General features: G+C 38.9%; 1 protein-coding gene across 1 annotated transcript in view; it reads left to right on the forward strand.

Annotated features, from left to right (window-relative positions):
• The first annotated feature begins 1968 nt into the window (after positions 1 to 1968).
• The window catches only part of HCN1 (hyperpolarization activated cyclic nucleotide gated potassium channel 1), a 386229-nt gene continuing 369210 nt past the window's right edge, over positions 1969 to 18987 (forward strand). The window contains exon 1 of the mRNA XM_077896021.1: positions 1969 to 2419. Coding sequence (XP_077752147.1) covers positions 2016 to 2419 — 404 coding nt within the window. The 5' untranslated portion in view covers positions 1969 to 2015. The remainder of the gene's footprint in view (positions 2420 to 18987) is intronic.

Here is an 18987-nt window from a genome sequence, read left to right on the forward strand (position 1 = left end):
GAAAACAGATGGTGTCTGAGTCAGGATGGAGCTCACTGAAAAAGGAGATTTAGCATAGGCTATGGTAAGTAGAATGGAAAGGGGAGTCTTACAGAATTAGAACACAGGCCTAATGGCTTCTTGTTTTTGCTTTTTTCTAACTTTTTTTTTTTTTTTTCCTGTCCTCTGCTTCCTTTCTCAGGCTGTTAAACCCTCCTCCTGAGGGCATCCGGTTGTCTTCTTTTTGTCTTTATCCTTGCTTCTCGCCTTGTTAATTGGCCTCATTGCTGCTCAGTTTTTCAGCAAAGCCCCTCGATTGACCCAACCCATTTTTTCATCCTAGGCCATTGGTTGCCAGTGAGCCACAGATTCCCTCCCTCGGGTGCTCACTCCTCTCCTCCCAAAATGTGGCTGTAGCTGACAGGAACCCCTTAGATCCGAGACTCTTGGCAGAGCAGGATTTCCTTTCAAGAGGCTGTGGGCAGGAAGGCAATGCTTGTGTCTGGAACAGATGTTTTGGGACATTTGGGAGTCTTGAAGCTCTTCAGACTCTAGGGCTGCCCTGCTGAGTGATTGGCGAGTTTGGCAGCACATCTTGCTTCCTTTAACTAATCTAGTGTGTTTGAGAGACACCAAGGGGATAGAAGGAATCTCAGAATGCTTTCCTCAGCATCAGTAGCACATTGTAAATCTCTCTTGAGAATACTTTCCCCCTTCTGCAATGGTGATTACATTCCGCCTACATTCCAAGACGTCTTGGCTTCCTGGTGAGGTGTAGGTGAACACTGACCAACATGCATGCCTCTTGGTGTGTTTTATTGATTACATAACTTATCTAAAAAGATAGGTCAGCTCTGGCGAGTTTTCCCTAACACATTTTTTTCTCAGCGTTGGCAGCTGGAAGACTTGTTCGCATGTGTGTTGACGTGAGTGGCCTTGGGAAGAAAAGCAATCCCATCCGCTGCTTAAGGAGCTGGAGAAGAATGAACAAGGATGAGTGTAAGGAGGTCAGTTGCCTGTCCCTTGGTGTCACATCTTCCTCTGAGAAGCCCCAAGCGGCTGATTACTCCCGATTACCCAGATCCAGTCCCTTTCGCTGTCTCCCTCCTTCCAGAACACACACACACACACACACACACACACAACTCCCCTTTCACTCATGAAATTTGTTGTGCATGATCAAATGTTACTTCTTTTTCGTACATCTAGCTTTGCACGTCAATTTTCAGCGTGCAGAGCCAGCCTCTGTCCCTTTTCCTATCTGTCACATCATTCAAACAGGCGTTCAGACAGTGTGAGTTTCAGGATGTTTATTTCCTTGGGCCGCGCACACACACACACACGCGCACACACGCACACACGCACACACACACACACACACACCCCGGCTAGCTCCGTCTCTCTCCGTTTCTTTGCATCGCTGTCCCTCTCTCTCCTCTTACGCGCAAGACACGCACCGGGGCTCTCGCAACACGCGCACATAAATGTCTGGGAGGGCTCCTGAGCTCAATGTCACGCTGGGCAGAAGTGGAGCACGAGTGGAGGGAGAGCGCGCGGGGTGCGGGCGGGGAGACTCCGTCTCCGGCCGGCAGAGGGCGGCCGAGGGGCGGCGCTGGCGCGCGAGGGCTGCGCGGAGCCTCGCCTCGCCTCGCCTCGCCTCGCCTCGCCTCGCCTCGCTCGGGCAGCCCCAGCCCAGCCCCAGCCCAGCCCCAGCCCAGCCCCAGCCCAGCCCAGCCCAGCCGCGGCGGAGCCCGGAGCGCAGCCACTGAGGGCAGCGGCAGCGGCAGCGGCGGCGGCGGGAGCGAGGCGCGCAGGGAGCCGCGGCGCGGGCGGGAAGCAGGAGCCGCCGCCGCCGCCGCCGCCGCCGCGACGGGCAGCGGGGCTCGCCGGCAGCCGGCCCGGGCCCCCGCCAGCGCCCCCGCCCGCGCCCCCGCCCGCGCCCGCGCCCGCGCCCGCGCCCCCCGGGCCCCGTGCCCCCCGCGCCGGGCGGCCGGCGAGTCTGGAGCCCGCGCCGTCGCCGGCCGCGTCGCCCGGGCATGGAAGCAGGCGGCAAGCCCAACTCCGCGTCCAACAGCCGGGACGATGGCAGCAGCGCCTTCCCCGGCAAGGCGCCCGCGACGGGCGCGGGGCCGGCCGCGGCCGAGAAGCGCCTGGGCACCCCGCCGGGCGGCGGCGGCGCGGGCGCGAAGGAGCTCGGCAACTCGGTGTGCTTCAAGGTGGACGGCGGCGGCGCGGGCGAGGAGCCGGCCGGGGGCTTCGAGGACGCCGAGGGCCCCCGGCGGCAGTACGGCTTCATGCAGAGGCAGTTCACCTCCATGCTGCAGCCCGGGGTCAACAAATTTTCCCTCCGCATGTTCGGGAGCCAGAAGGCGGTGGAGAAGGAGCAGGAAAGGGTTAAAACTGCAGGCTTCTGGATTATCCACCCTTACAGCGATTTCAGGTGAGCGCTCCCCGGGGGGGGGGGGGGGCGGGGCGGGGGCGGGGGGCGCCCCTCCCTCCCATCCTCCCTCCCTCCCTCGCATCCTCCCTCCCGGGGCGCGCCCTCCAGCAGCGCTTCCCCGCGCCTGGGAGGGCGCGCCCCGGGGCCTCGGAGGGAGGAGGGCTCGCCGGGCGGGCCGGGGGTGGCGCTGCCGGGCGGCTGGCGCTCGGGCTCATCCTGGCTCCCCTCTTCAACTAGTTTCCGCCGAGGAGGAGGAGGAGGAGGAGGAGGAGGAGGAGGAGGGTGGTGGCTGGGGGGGCGGTGATGAGGAGCTCCTGTTGCCCGGGAATCCCAGGGAGGCTCGCCTCCTGCGCCTCGGGAACTTTGGGGACACACCGGGGAAGAAGTCCACGGTGACCTCCAGATGGGAGGAGGCGAAGTCGTCGTGCCGGGAAAACTTTTACTTCGGAGATGGGGAGTGTAAGGAAGCGGCCAGGAACTCGTCTTTGGGGTGACACCCCTCCTGGCGCCGCTCCCCGGGGAAGCGGGAGGAAAAGGCGCTCCTGGGCTTGCGGAGAGAGGATGGGGCGCGCGGAGACGGGGACTCACAAGTCCTAGCCGCTCCAGCCGCTTCTCGCCCCTGGGGAATGTTAATTTTTTTTTTTTTTTTCTTTTTCATCTGCTTATAGGCACTGGGCATCCTCAGTGCATTTCTTCAGAATAGTGGCTGGCAGCCTGCGGAAGGGCAGGGTGCGCTTGGATAGTCCCCGACTTGAGATCTGAGCGGAGCAGGCGCGGCCAGGTTGGGCAGCGGCGGGGCAGGAAGCTTGGAGTTCCCGAAACCCAGGCGGGGGTGGGGGTGGGGGTGGGGCGAGGGGGTGGGGCGAGGGTAGTTTCCAGAGCCCCTCCCCGAAGCCCAGGGACACCCTTTTCTTGACCTTGACTACAGGTCTGTTTCAGGAATCTCTTTCCCCGTCTCCCCGGCTGGGGAACAAGGGCAGAGAGCTGTCAGCTGTCAGGGAGACTGCTTCTTCGGAGCATTAGAATTAAGACGTTTCCCCATCTTATTTGTCGCCCAAGTATTCATTCGGTCATAAGCACGTTTAGAGATTATCAAATGAAGGTCGCGAAGGAGATCCTCTTATTAGCGTGCGCACGCCCTGCAGCTCCCGAGTAAGGCTGGGCTTCCCGTGTGCAAGGAGAAAACTCAGGGTGGCATTTATTATTTATTTATTATTTCACTGAACTCTTTCGAAGAGGAACCGGTGGAAGGAGTCTGTGTGCAAACTGTGCAGTTTCAATAGGCGTCTATGAAACAGCACACGGACAGGGCAATAAAAAGCAGCGTTGCTTTGAGTTACTTACGGGTAAGGGACCTTGCCATCAACTCGTTGCCTTGGCAGGAGCTGTCCACAGTGCTGAATGACTTCAGCTGTGGGAAACGCAAACTCCTGCCACACAAAGCTTTGGAGTTACTGTCTTCACCCTCTTTGGAGTTTATAATATTGTCTCAGAAATCAGTAGCCCCTATTATTTATACGTAGAACGAATGGAATCTAGGAAGTGCATCATTTTAAGGTTCTTATTTGAAAAAAAAATATTACAAAGTCCAAAGGAAGACTTGTAAAATCTCATGACATTTATAGTCTATGGCAAATTAAGAGCTGGACCTGCAATGATGTTTACATTGAGAGGATCTACTAAATCATCAACCTGATGTTTACATTTGAGGATCTACTAAATAATCAACCATGTTTCCTTCATCAGGAAGATGAAGCAAACCTATAAATGACCTTGTTTTAAGGTGTCTTAGATTGTCATGTCCTTTAGAATTTTAAAGGTTAAAATCAAATGTAGAATATTATCTCTACCTCAGTCCTTGGTGGAAATATGTTACAACCTATTACCTTTTCATCATGAAAAAAGTTTACACGGAAACACCCTTTAATAACAAAAGCAAGCATGGTGTTTCCAGAAATATATGTAGTTCACCATTCACATGCAAATAAAATGCTACACTTTATTTAATTTTACTTCAATTAAGTGAGCATTCTTGATTACTTCTGATACTTTTAATTCTTGAACATGTGAAAAGAGATTACACTTTTCAAAATGGTGACACATATTAAATAATTAAACTTTCACACCTACTGGATAAAAACATTCCTGCCTTTCAGGAATTGGAATAATGTACTGGTATCTTTTGAATTAATGAAATTCATAAAATTAGAGATTCTCCACAGTTTCTCAAGTGAGTCATCTGAGACAAAATATGTCTTTTAAAAACAACAAAAAATGTCACTAAATAAGAAATTACCTGACATCAGATGATGGTTTATTTTTATCATACATTTCAAAGAAATAAGAAATGATGAAAAAGTGAGGTAATACTCCAAGCTAACTCAACTGTGGAGTAGTTTGCAATATTTGGTTTTCTCACGCATAACTGGAAAAAGGAAATGACAGACATAAATTAAACTATTACTAGGTTTAGGTTTTAGCTGGAAGGTATCTGAAAAAGGTAGATTTTAAAACTCATAATTACAATATATACCAGTTTTCTAAAACAAAAAAACTAAAGAAGTAATCATTTGCCTATTTATTTGCATATGTGAAGATATTTAAATATTATTATATCATTAATATTTTATACGATCTTACTTAATACCAGCAGAAGATTTCTCAAAACCTGTTACATGTTAGGATAACGTAATGACAAAAGCAGAAACAAGAAAGACAAAATTCTGGCAGTACTTTTTTCCCTAAAGGAAAAGCAATATGGGAATAATCTCTAACATAATAGAAATGTTATGGTTACGATCTGTTCACCTCAGGCTCCTTCCTGCAGAAGACACTTTAAGGGCAGGGTTTTGCCATGATTCCTATAACACCTAACTTAGGTTCAGTTATAATTTAGCCACAGAGAAAGTGACACTTAAGAATAAATTTCCATGGAGGGTTGTGGGAATACTGGAAATAAAGGGTTTTTCTTTGTTGTTGTTGTTTTTGATACTTGATACTTGCATAAACATTAGCATGGCCAAGGAAATTTACTCACTCTGCTTTTTGGTCAGCCCCATACCGCTGAATGTAGTGTAAGCCTGCTACTCCAGGGCATGTCAGGATTTTGACACTGTGCTGAGATCTAGTATCCCTTTTCCGGATGACTTCCAAGGCAAGTCCCTTTCCACTTCCCTCTAGTGGCCGGGCTGTGCTCCCACTGCGACTCCTGCAGAACTAGCTAGGTGCTTCTCTCAGCCACCAGCCCCAGAGAGCTATTGCTGTGTCTGGCAGGTAGTTTTCTTCTACCTCCGGTGTAAGTAGGGCAGAAGCTCTGTATTTCCCTTCTTTCTCAGGGGAGGATGATGTTAGAAATCTTCAGGGACTAAAGAAGAGTCAACTATCAAATACGCCCAATACTGTTAGAAATAACTGGGTAGCAGAAAGGGAAATGTGATGATGGAAGCAGAGATCACAGTGATGTCCCAGGAGCCGATGGAGGCGTTCAGTGTCTGAAAGCTGGAAAAGGCATGGAGTGTATTCTCCCCTAGAGCCTCCCGAAGGAACATAGCCTTTGATTTTATTCTCATAAGACTTGATTTTGTTTTGTTTTTTAGAAATAATTGGGTGGGAGCTAGAGAGTTTAGTAAAGAAATTCTTATGTTTTTGTTTATATCATGGTATGTCATCACCCAAACTAGGAAAAAAATAGTTCCTTAAAAAGTAAAATTACACTGAGCTTTGTGTAGTGAGGCTATGGTCTCAGTCTTACTGAGTTTCATGTGCACAGCACATACACACACACACACACACACACACAAACAAGTAAGTATCTGATTAGGAGGTTAAGTGTGATTTTTTGAGATCACTAATAATGATTATATATTTGTTAGCTAAAATTTTACTTTATATTTATTTAATAAAAAATTGACACTAACCTAGCATTGTGCTCTCAGAGTCAATCCATAGTTATGATACTATCATTTAAGTGGATTGGAAGAGTAGAGTACTTTTGCTATTGGTTTTTATTATGTGCATAATTTACCTTGAAAGAATTTATCACCGGACTCTTTGTCATTTCAAGGATTCTGATATTATTTTTCTGGATCAAGCTTATATAAGGGCTCTTTTATAGATAATGCTCCCATTTCATATATATCGTCAGCCCATATCTTGCCTCTGGTAAAGGAGGAGATTTGATATTTTGACTTGTTATTTCTTTCACTGCTTTTCATCAATTAGTGTGAATAACTGTACGAAAAGCTTATTGTGTCATAAGTACAGAAGGACTCTAGAGACAGGAGTCACTTCCTGAAGATGTTGCCATTTCTGGTCTTGCATCCCTGCCTCGTGCTGCAGCCATTAATAGTAGTGATGTCAGAGATCACTGATGTGTTCATTAGTGAAGGGAGGCTTCACCCATTTTCACACAGTAAGTTAGAGAGAAACCTTTGTTTCCAGGAGCTTCTCCTGAAAAAACAATTCAACCTTCTGGGCTTTAAGGACTAATTAGCCTACTGTTATGTATCTTTGTGCTGAATGCAGTCTGTACTCTCCCAGCAATGCTCCTCTATTTGCTTTCCATATCAACATCCAAAATTTACCTTAAGAATTTATTTTCTATTAGGTGAACTTTTTAATAGCTTATAAATTCAATTAAGTTTTTCTTTTTAAAATATATTTATTTATTTATTTATTTATTCATTCATTCATTCATTCATTCATTCATGAGAGACACAGAGGCAGAGACACAGGCAGAGGGAGAAGCAGGCTCCCTAGGGGGAGCCTGATGTGGGACTCGATCCCAGGATCCTAGGATCATGAGCTAAAAGCAGATGCTGAACCCACTGAGCCACGCAGGTTCCCCTCAATTAAGTTTCCCTTAGTGGCTTTAGGCCTGATTAAAGTGATATTATTTGAAATATATTTGTAAGTATGAATTTATTCTATTACTTTTTCTTAGTATACATGTAAGTTATAAAGCTAAATTTTATTTCACTATTTCATTACATTTGGTAGATATGACAGTGATACTGTACTACTAAAATGTTACAAGAGGTTTTGCATTTTTGTCTGAGCAGCTTTCCCTTTAAACCTACTTTTGAGGACTGGTATAAATTGAGAGTCTTTGGGCAGATGCATTTTTACCAATTCACATTTAATTATGTAGACTTATATTTATGAACTTGGATGTTGATGGGTAATGCAAATAATGCATTGGAACAATATATTACTTATTATCCTGAGCTCATTTGACAAAATATAATCAAACTATATCTACTTGGTCAAAAACCATAAACCAAAACAACACCAATCCCAAAAGGCAATTTTTAAAAAATACTTTATTTTTATTTATTCATGAGAAACACAGAGAGGAGAAAGAGAGGCAGAGATACAGGCAGAGGGAGAAGCAGGCTCCATGCAGGGAACGTGACTGGCGTGGGACTCGATCCCGGGTTCTCAGGATCACGCCCCAGGCTGAAGGCGGCGCTAAACCGCTGAACCACCCGGGCTGCCCCCCAAAAGGCAATTTAAGTAGTATTTTTTAATTCTGCGTTATTCCACTCAATGAACTTATATCCCAAAGTGAGTAAGAGACAAGCAAAATATATCTGATGTGATGTTCATGTGAACATTTTGCCGTTCTAACTGTAATTGTTTTATTTAGCAGATAATTTACTTCGGTACTTAGAGACAATGGGCTAGGGGTGAGGAATTTCAAATACAGTTTCTTGAAATTACAGTACAAATTATGGTAGACCATAGCACTACATAAAGAATACTGAACATTTTCTGAATCTGTGACAAATTTCCATTTTATCATTTTCTATAAAGAAGTAACAAACTATGAATTAAGCTGACACTATATATTTTAGCAGCAGAGGTGGTGGTAATGAAGAAAAAAATCTGCTTACTCTAGGAAAAAGAGACTATTTTTACTTATACTAAGTACTTTTCTTCTACAAATCATTTTCATTGTAAAGGCACCTTGATGTACAACTTACCGTTATTTTTCCAGAAAAAAAAAAAAAAAAATCAAGGGACTATGGTGATGCTTCCTGGTGAATTATGGAATTATCTGTGTTTTTGCACAATAAACCATCTTTGTTCTATTAATTCTCTGTAGTGTGTGTGTGTGTGTGTGTGTGTATGTATGTTGTGCATGTGGGTAGAAACTATCCAGGGGACATCTGTATATGATTATGCACATAAGCATGTATATTGACATTGATTATTTTTGAGTTGAACACTTATCTGACACATTTCACCCAAGTGTGAATGACAAAAATTGATGTGATGACCCTTTTCAAGTTTGTTAGTTAATTTCCCCATAATATTCTTGAACCAGGGCAGCTCACGTGGCTCAACGGTTTAGCGCTGCCTTTGGCCCAGGGTGTGATCCAGGAGACCTGGAATCAAGTCCCATGTCTGGCTCCCTGCATGGAGCCTGCTTCTCCCTCTGCCTGTGTCTCTGCCTCTCTCTCTCTCTCTCTGTCTCTCTCTCTCTCTGTGTGTGTGTCTCTCGTGGATAAATAAATAAAATCGTATATTTTAACCAATTCACCTAATAACTGACCACTTAAAGTAGCAGAATTATATATGTTCTGGATTTACAATTGGATCGTCTTATTTACATAGACCTGTTTTTATTTTCAAGACATTAACTATAACTCTAAATTAGTAAGGCTAAGTACACGTAAACAGAGTTAGCAACTATTTACAAATCTTGTACATTCATGTTAAATAGTGCTGCAGTGGACATCTTTGTGCGTTACTCTTCATTATATTTTGGGCAGAGTTCGAGGAATGGAATTACTGACTATGAACATTTTACAGATTCTATCCATATCGACTTTACCAATTTAATACTGCCACCAGTTGAGACACTTTTAAAAATTATGAATAATGTAGGTTTACCAGTGTGGTTGATATTTCTGTTTAGATGTGCATAAGCAGTGTTAGGACAGAAAGTCAAAACTATATTCTATTCATCATAGAGTGGGAAAAGTAACCTTAAAAAGCAGATAATATGATTTAATGTCTAATAATACCGTGCTGCTTACAACCCTTCAGAGGCTTCCCATTACTTTTAGAATACATTTGAGCTACAAGATATACATTTGAGCTACATCTATACAAGTTCTTGCATAATTTCAATTTATCTATGTAATCTCATCACCCACAGCTTGCTCCCTCACTGTTTTCTAGACACTTGAGTCAATTTTAAGCTCCTACAGTAAACTGAGTTCTCTCCTGTCCCAGAGATTTTGATGTGACACTTAAGCTCACTGCCTAAAATTCTCTTTTCACTTTTTGTCATTCTGCACCACAGCTAGCTTCTCCTTGTCACTTGGATTTCAGTTTAATCATTGTGATCACCCTCAACCTCTACCATCTACTTAATTATTTGAGTCTCTAATTTCACTGGAATTTATAATTATCTTTTATGTATGTCCCTTCACTAGAATTTAAGTTCCATGACCTCTTCAATATTACCCAATTTTATATTCCTAATGCCATAAAAGTACACGTAAGAGATTTTTTTCTGCTTAAATTTTCTCAGATGCTCTATTTTTAAACAATTTTTTGAGATATAATTCAGATACAATATGATTCTCATTTAATGTGTATGATTGATTTTTAATATGTTCACATAGTTGTACAACCATTACCCAAATGAATTTTAGAAAATATTATCCAAGTAGAAGCCCATTCCCATTAGCACTCATTTCTGTCTCCTCTTTCCCTCTACCCTCATAGCTATAAGCAACCACCTACTTTCTACTTTCTGTCTCTAGAGACTTTTTTTTTTTTTTTCTGGACATTTCGTTTCAATGGAATGAGATGTAGTCTGTTATTGGCTTACTTCAATTAGCATATTTTCAAGTTTCATTCATGTTGTAGCATGTTTCAATATGTTCTCTTTTTTACTGAATACTGTTTTGTTGTATGAATATACCAAATTTTGTTAATCCATTCATCAATTGCACATCTGCATTGTTTCTACCTTTTAGTTATTATGATTACTGCTGATATGAATATTCTTACACAATTTCATGAGCAGAGATGTATTTTCATTTCTCTTTGGATTGAAGTTACTGGGTCAACATAAAAGACTTTTAACAAATATTCAATAAATGGATAAAGAATTAATCTGCAACCAGGATGTACACACATTTAACCTTAGAGTTAGTAAATCCAGATAAGGAAAGCTCTTTCTTTCCCTATAGCAATACCTAGCATTCACTCCCCACTGCCACCTGCAAGGACTTGTCACAACTATTACATTTCTCTGCCCAGTATAGATGACTAAATGAAACTGCAGGGAGGTTAAGCAGCATGAACATGGTGACATAGATTGATTGTAAGAACTGGGCCAGGAATTCAGCCCTTCTGAATCTTAATTCTGTCACTCCAACTCTTTTACCAAAAAGGAAGCAAGATAAATAATTCTAACCTTCAGGGAAACATTGTGGATTAAACCTAATTATTTATTCTTCTTACCTCTTTAAACCATTCCAAAATAATATGAGAAAACACATATATAAATAGCTAAATAGAAGAAAGAGGAGAAAGCAGAGAACAAGAGATCTCAAAAACATTTTGGAAAATAGAAGACTAATGGAGAAATTATAAATTTCTGTAAATTACTTTTACAGTACTTCACCATTGAACCCCAGAAGTGTTTAGGACATAAAGTACTAGCTAAGAAACAGTCTTCAGGAACACCAGGATGAAACCAGGCAGATTAAATGAGGGTCTTCATAGTGAATAGAGAACTTTCAGTCTTAACATTAGAATGCTTGGAGCCAGTTCAATTCTCCCCAAGCAGGAAACTGGAGAAAAATATATCCAAAGGGAGACATTCAAGGCCTAAAAATTCTTATTCATTATCTAACGACTTTGCAGAAAGCCTTGCATATGTAGAGATTGTAATTATATTTTGTTATTCTATCATCTAATATGATATGTAAGCAAAAGGTTATGGGTCTTTTGAGAAAAGTCTCCATTGTAAGAAAGACTAAATCAAACAGCAAAAGAAAGTCCAGAGAACAGAGAGGCATTTGGGGTTAAGGGAAATTACAACATTATTAAAAATTTGTATGAATTGTATCTTCAGGAAGATATTTTATGTATACAATAAGAAAAATATTGCTATGAAAAGAATAGCCAGAAAGTAAGAAGAAAATGCTCACGTGTAATAAGTTGGCATATAAAGTCTAGGAAATCTCTTAGAATTAGGGCAAAAAAAAGAATAGAAAATATAAACAAAATAAAGGATAATTCATAAGGTCAAAATCTAAAAAAAGAGTTTCAGAATGAGAACAAAGTGTGAAAATGGATATATGGAATTAAGAGATTTATTTATTTATTTATTTATTTATTTATTTATTTATTTATTTTAACAGAGACATTTTAAACAAAATTTTCCAGATAGCAGGAAGTGAAATGTCTTTTCTGAGAAATTCAGAGAGTGCTCACCATCAAGAAAGGTAAAGACCCTACCAAGGGTCTTCACACAGAAGCTTAAGAGCACAACTGAGTCAGAAAAAAACAAACAAACAACTAAAACTTTTCAAAGAGAAATTTACATATCAACACGTGGGAAAAATACTGGAAGTTAAACAATAATGTAATGTTCTACAAAATTCTGGGCTTTAGTTTCCTCAATTATAAAATGAGGAAAATAATATATGTATCTTGTCAGGTTGTTGGAGTGATACATATTTTATGTTAATATTATAAATATTTTATAGTGTCTAGATGCATAGTGCTTAGAGATTATGCTGAATGCTATGTGTTAACTATTATTATAAAATTAAAATTGAAACAGAATTAAGGTGTGTGAACTATTTGAGAAAAGAAAATACTATCTTTATACATACTTAATAATCTTCAGAATTCTTTAAGGCAAATGTATCTCTGAAGGCAGGGCCATGTTAAGTGTTAGACTCTTCTATTTTCTTTTTATCTTAGAAGTCTGGGCAGCAGAAGCCCTGATGTATAATGGCAATTTCTGTGTGTGCTATGTGAAATAGATTCATTCGTGAAGCAATTAGCATCGGAAAACTTTTAATTAATCCTCTATCTGCAAAATTTTCCAGATATACTGTTATTATCTTCTAAGTCGGTATAGAATGCTATGGTATTGAACATTTAGAATAGCTTTTAGGGAAAATTCTAAAGGCATTGAGTTGCTTGTACTCCTTCCTGTTAATCTTTATTTTCATCAGAAAGTGGCATAGTTAAACCATTTGCGATCTTATTTCAAATCAGTTAGATGTTATATATGAGCCAAATAAGATGATTCATAACTTGCTAAATTCCTTCATTTTTTTATTGTCAAATTTAATAGTCTGTGAAAAATGGTTATTTGGAAATATAATTTAAGAAAGATGGCATATTTGAAAGAATGATTTAAAGATTTTTGTACATCACTTTATAGCAGATGTCACTTATTACCCTTGCAGAATGTGTTAGCCTTGTTTTTTAAGGATAATATACCTTATTAAAAATTATAGTCTTGGTTATTTGAGAGATATGAGCAGAGGCTGAAAAAATGAATACTGGATGTTGTATTAGTGGTATGGATAGGAAAATAGTATTCTTTATTTTTTCTATGGAAGAGTTATTCATTATTTAAATAATTATTTTTTAAAAAGGTTCTTTGTTCTGAGTAATACATATGGTATTTGTTTTGAATAATCATATAACTGAATTAGGCTGAAGATTAGAGGCAAATATGTTACCTGGGATTCAGATGTATTTTTTGATATATAAAAGAGCAGAGATATATGCTGAAACCACCTAGTTATGGTTGTGCATGTATTCAATAATACAAATAACCCAGGAATTCCATTAGCTCTAATTATTGATTATACTAATCATTCATGCCTATCCATTGAGTGACTCTTAGGCTGTCAGGCTCATAGAATACTTTAAGAATCGAATGAAAGCTACGGATCCTCTGTCCTAGAAAAGTGCATATATTCACAAAATTTTGTCTGTGACTTCAAGAGGTTTGTGGTTCCCTGCAAGCACATTTATTTTTGGTCCAAGTTAATACTTCCTGAACTATCTAATGTCTTACACAGAAATACGATACTAAGTAGAATGGATGGACGATACCTGGAGACAGACTTTTGTTTGGACGAGCCATTTAAGAATTAAAACTGTAGCTAGAAAGACTTATCTTGAGAGGTAGAGAAATCCCAACCAAGAAGTTTAGTTCTGAGGCTAGATACTTGGTCAGCAGGGATTTAATAGAGGTTTGTCCTTGATGGGTCAGTCAGCAGTAAGGCACAAAGGTATAGCTAGAAACATATTTGGAATGAGGGGACACTAAATTTTTTTCAGATGCTGTTTACCTGTTTTAAAAAGCTGATTGAACCAACTGATAAGTGATCAAAGTAATGACAAAGTTCAGTAGGATGGATGATTATAAGATAAATATGTTAAAATATATTAATAACTTTCCTATGTATTAACAACCACAATTGAAGATATATAATAGAAAAAGAATCACTGACTACAAAAGCCAAAAATATAAACTGTATACCCAAATTTGAAATTTAAAAAAAATTGAAAAATAAATCAATGTATAAAAGATGTTATAAAATATGTAGTATTAATCAATTAAAATAGTCGAATAAAGTCTGTTCTCATCAGTTTGCAGTAAAACTAAATCCAAAAACATTGAAATTTATAAAAGGTCAAAAAAACTGAAATCAGAGTTCCTAGAAAAATATTAATCAGTTACTTAATAATGTTACCATGGGGCTGAGCTTTCCAACATAGTACTCTGAAGACCTATCTGAAGGTCTATTTGACCCTTATAAAAAGTTCTTGAAAATGTATAAGCTAGTAAATTATCTTACAGAAAAGATATGACCTGTTCACAAATACTTGGATACAAGGATGATCACTATAATATTTTTCATAATAGTAGAAAGATATAAACAAATATAACTTGAGTAAAATTTCAACCTTGTCCAAAGCCCTGCTTATCAGTTATTCCCCATATCTCTGCCCTGCCTTTTCTTCATAGAACTTAACACAATTTATTATATTACATGAAATATTCCATTTATCTAATTTGATTATGATCTTTCCTCATCTATAATTAAGCCTCACTTAGGGGCTTAACTATAACCCCTATATAAAGCACTATATTCCCAAGCCTAGATCCATGCCTGGCATAAAGTAAATATGAGTGAATGAAGACATTTTAGCAACATTATCCTCAGTCTTGGTTTTTATACACAAGTTTCAACAACCAGATGGCCTTTCTCCCTATATGTGCTATAAAAAATGGAATATTTTAATTTAATGCAGATAGCCTAACAAACATATACATGTATTGAGAAATAAAGTTTGAAGCTATTTAAAATAATATGCATACATACTTGTATTAATTCTGGTTACTGTAATTCTTGTTTTTATGTAGGTTTTAAAAAATTTGGGAATATATGTTGTGGGTATCTTGGGATGACTCTTGTTTTGCAGCCCCATAAATGCTATTTAAATGTCATTGCCTTTGGAATCAATGCTATCTTCATCAAAATAGAGCTGAAAATATCTCTCTTTGGGCAATGACATTAAGAAGGAATAACATTATTTAAGAAGGAATAACATTACTATTTTGTATGTATCATTTTTTTTTCTTTTGCCAAATTGTGTTGCCTTGGTATAACAGTGACGTATTGTGAGGGAATTGGAAATTAACACTTTTTCTATAGGTATAGTTAATAAAATATTGAATCAGTGTTTTGAAAGAAAATTACTTTGAACTTTGACTCTGTGGTAAGTAGGTTCTTTTATTGTGTTCACCAAGTTACAAAAAAAAAAAAAAAAATCCAACCAATTTTTTTCTGTATAAGCACAAAGTGATCTTTGTGTAATGTTCATGGAAAGGATATCATAGGTCTTGATAAAAGAAAATTGAAGTTGACATAATTTTTAAAAGGAAAAGGAACTTGAGTCTTAGATGATAGTGGCAGCTTAGTTTTTGCACATAAAAAAAGGAGCAGATAGATGGCCAAACCCAAAACACGTGGGCAACATTTATAGCAAAACTATCACCATGAACCTAAAAAATAAATAGGTTGGGACAAACCTGCACACGCTGTAAGCCCTTTGTTTTTTTGTTCTTGTTTTTGTTTTTGTTTTTGTTTTTGAACCTCCTTGTAGGTTGAAGGAAGGAAATAATGAGAATCAAGGTTATCTGCTAGATCAGAGAATAGGCAGGCCTCCTACCTAAACAATAGATACTTTCTGGAGAAGCAACCGAAACCGGGATAGGGGATTGGCACAGTCCAAGAGCAAGAAGTCTGCGGGAATTTCAAGAGGAAAAATGGCTGATCCCAGGACTGGGGCTGGAAGTATGTATTAAGGGCCTGAAACAGCTTTACATACCAGATAATAAGGAAATTATCAATGACTACCACAGTATATAGAAAGGAATCAGGAGCCAATTCGAAGAAGAAGCCAAGATGAGTTTCAAAAAGGATGAGAATTTCAACAAATTCACTCAGCAAATGTTTACGTTTGAGTTCATAATGATACAAAAAAATGGTTAACCTCTGAAACTCACGAGGACTCAATTCCTTGAAACTTGGGTAAATAAACAAATCAAGTGTTTACCCTGCTTTGCCTATATTATCTGAACCAATGTGCAGCCAAATAGTAGATCAGGAAGGGTGTCTTTACAGATTGTTAAAGTTAATATGTGAAAAGGTAATGATATTATTAGAAAATCACCATTTTACCACTACCATCCAATTAATGCATCTAGATGTTGAGCATCAATGGCCATTAATAACAAGAGAGAGCAAAACCAAGAATTGCATTTTCTCGATTCAAGAGCACACACCACCCATAGTTTTGCCAAGGGAATGGAATCTCAGTTTCATCTAGCCTCTGGGTCCCGGTGCCAAACTCCAGGAAATACAGATGGCTAAGGAACATGCTGAATTTGGACCCTGAACATGTAATCAGCCAAATCCAGTGTTGGAGAATCGATGGGCCTGCCACCCAGGCTCTTCAGCAGATAAATAGTAAGAAAAAGAATGGGGGGGGGGGGAATTTGTAGATTATGAGACACTCTGAGAACGGAGGTTTGAGGCAGACTAAACTATGCAATTTAAGAATGCATAATTGTGATGAAACTATGTAAAGAAATTCAAGGGAGCAACTATTATGAAAGTCAACAGAACTATTATTTCAGAGGGCCCTAGGGAGCTGTGATTGGGATGGTACACATGGAAGGGCTTCCTGGAGGTGGTGGTGATAAAGTTCTACTTCTTGCCCTGGGTGGTGGCTTCAAGGATGTTTGATTTATAATAAATCACTGTTTTCTGTATCTGTTTATTTTACAATAAAAATAAGGAAACAATGGGGAAGAGATACTGATTTTCAAAAAGAAAGATCAGGCTATAATGAAAAAAAAAGTGTAATATCACTATTACCTTTCTGTTTTGCTCATAGATCTGATTTGTATTTTAAGCAAAACCCTAAGTATGCTAAGGCAAACCAACATAATGCAACTTTATGGTGGGAAAATGACCCAGACATGATCTCAGAAAAGTCAGAACCCTAACTCTTCTAACTTGATTTGAGGAGATGTTCAATCCCTTTGAAGTTTGTCTGTAAAATTTGAGAAAATATTATCTGTCTCCTTAAGGATGTTGTGATAATAAGATACTATGTAAAAGGTGCTTGACACCTAGAGGATATTTAACATAGGTTAAATTCCCTTTTTAGTTTCTCTTTATTATCCTTTTAAGTGATTAATATATAAGTACAAGTAAGTAATAGTCTTTATCTAAAAGACATTGGATTATATTCATGAATTCACTCATTCAATAAATATTTACTGAGTACTGAGTATGTTTTCAGGGAGCACTAGGTGCTTTAGATGTGAGAAAAATGAAACTACCAGGAACGATCCTTCAGAGGCTGTCTAGTAAAGAAGACAGGCACGTGAAGATTTAACTTTTATTGGAGGGAAAGAATGCCAATAGGGAAAATAAAATATACACCCATGCTATAATATTTAATTATCAGCTAAATTTTATAATTTTTTAGTATTTATTTCTGAGAATTTTGTTGCAAACCATCACAGATAGTCAATACTTTTGCATTTTTTTTTTGTTAAAAAAAGAAATAATTGCTGGGGTAAAATTATCTCAGATATTCAACTGTTAAGTCTTTATTATTCTATTGTTACACTATTGTGATTCTAGAAAGCATAAAGTATTTTCAGGTTAATTTTTAAAGTCAGTCAAGAATTATTTCAGAATTTTGTGCTTAAAAAGTATAATAATCCATTAGAAAGTAGTAAAGGGATTTACATAGTTACTAAAATGTAGACTGCTTCTATATCTCTTTTCTGTGTAAAATAAATCTAATGTATATTCCTTCTGTATCAACACATCATGTTGGAAAGAGAGAGAAAAGCTCTTAACCTACTTTCCTATCTTCAATTTTTAACTTTATCATGCTTGCTAATTGCCTGGGTGTCCTTTAACCATCTATTTCCATGATTCTTTCCCAGAGGCTTGGTTTAATTTTAAAAGTGCATTGTATTCAGCCCTAATTATGTGAGAGCTCACTGCAGGCAAACAGCAAGAGATAGTAATGACCAAAATGTGTTCTTAAATCAGTGCGACAGATACCACAAGCACATCACTATAAACATTTAATGACTAGGAAATATAACCATGCAAGGTGATAGTTAGAAGTTAGTGATGTCTGGAAATAAAATTCCTTCCTAGAAACATAACTTCACTATGATTTTTAAATATACTTAATTTTATAGTTTTACATTTTTTATTTCTCTTATTAAGTATTTAAACAAGGTGATCACCACCCCCATTTTATTATCCATAAATAGACATGAGGTGGTTCTACTTTATCTGAGTTTGAATGAAGTTCACAAAATATGCAATCTGTGTGCCTGGAAATACTGTCCATTGTTTTCTTTGAAAAGCATGCTACTATGCTGACTAAATGTCCATAATAAATAAGAATTTTAAGCATTTTTTATCACAGTTATTTTTACGTTAATGTAGTGAGGGAAATAATTAATGTTGAAATGTTTTAACTGGGCATAAATAGGACAAGCAACAGTCAGTGATTTATTCTACAGAGTCAAAATACAGGATTATCTGCTAAACTCTATGTGCCAGGCACTATTTTATATGTCTTTATTTATATTATAGTACTGAATCCTTTGAGCAACCCTACAATGTGTATTATTTATGATATATTACAGTCTAGAAAACCAGATTATGGAGCAGTTAGGTGGTCAGACAGCGTCCAAGTAGACAAGCTTGGATTTGAACCCAGGGATCTGGCTCAGAGCCCAGGATCTTAACAACTTGTCTCAGAGGAATTTAGTCATATCCTGACCCAATTGACTCAGTCTTTTTCTCTGACTTGATTAAAAAGTGTAGTGTTAGAATTTATATCTTTTCCTGGCTATAAGAATCTTAGTGATTTAGGTGATGATCTTGAGTGGGAAATGTTGCCCGATTAGCCAAATATTCACTGCATTTTTCTGAAAGCTCACTTTCAGTTCCCCATAT

The sequence above is a fragment of the Canis aureus genome, chromosome 4, assembly GCF_053574225.1.
Source record: "Canis aureus isolate CA01 chromosome 4, VMU_Caureus_v.1.0, whole genome shotgun sequence".
Classification (NCBI taxonomy): Eukaryota; Metazoa; Chordata; class Mammalia; order Carnivora; family Canidae; genus Canis; species Canis aureus.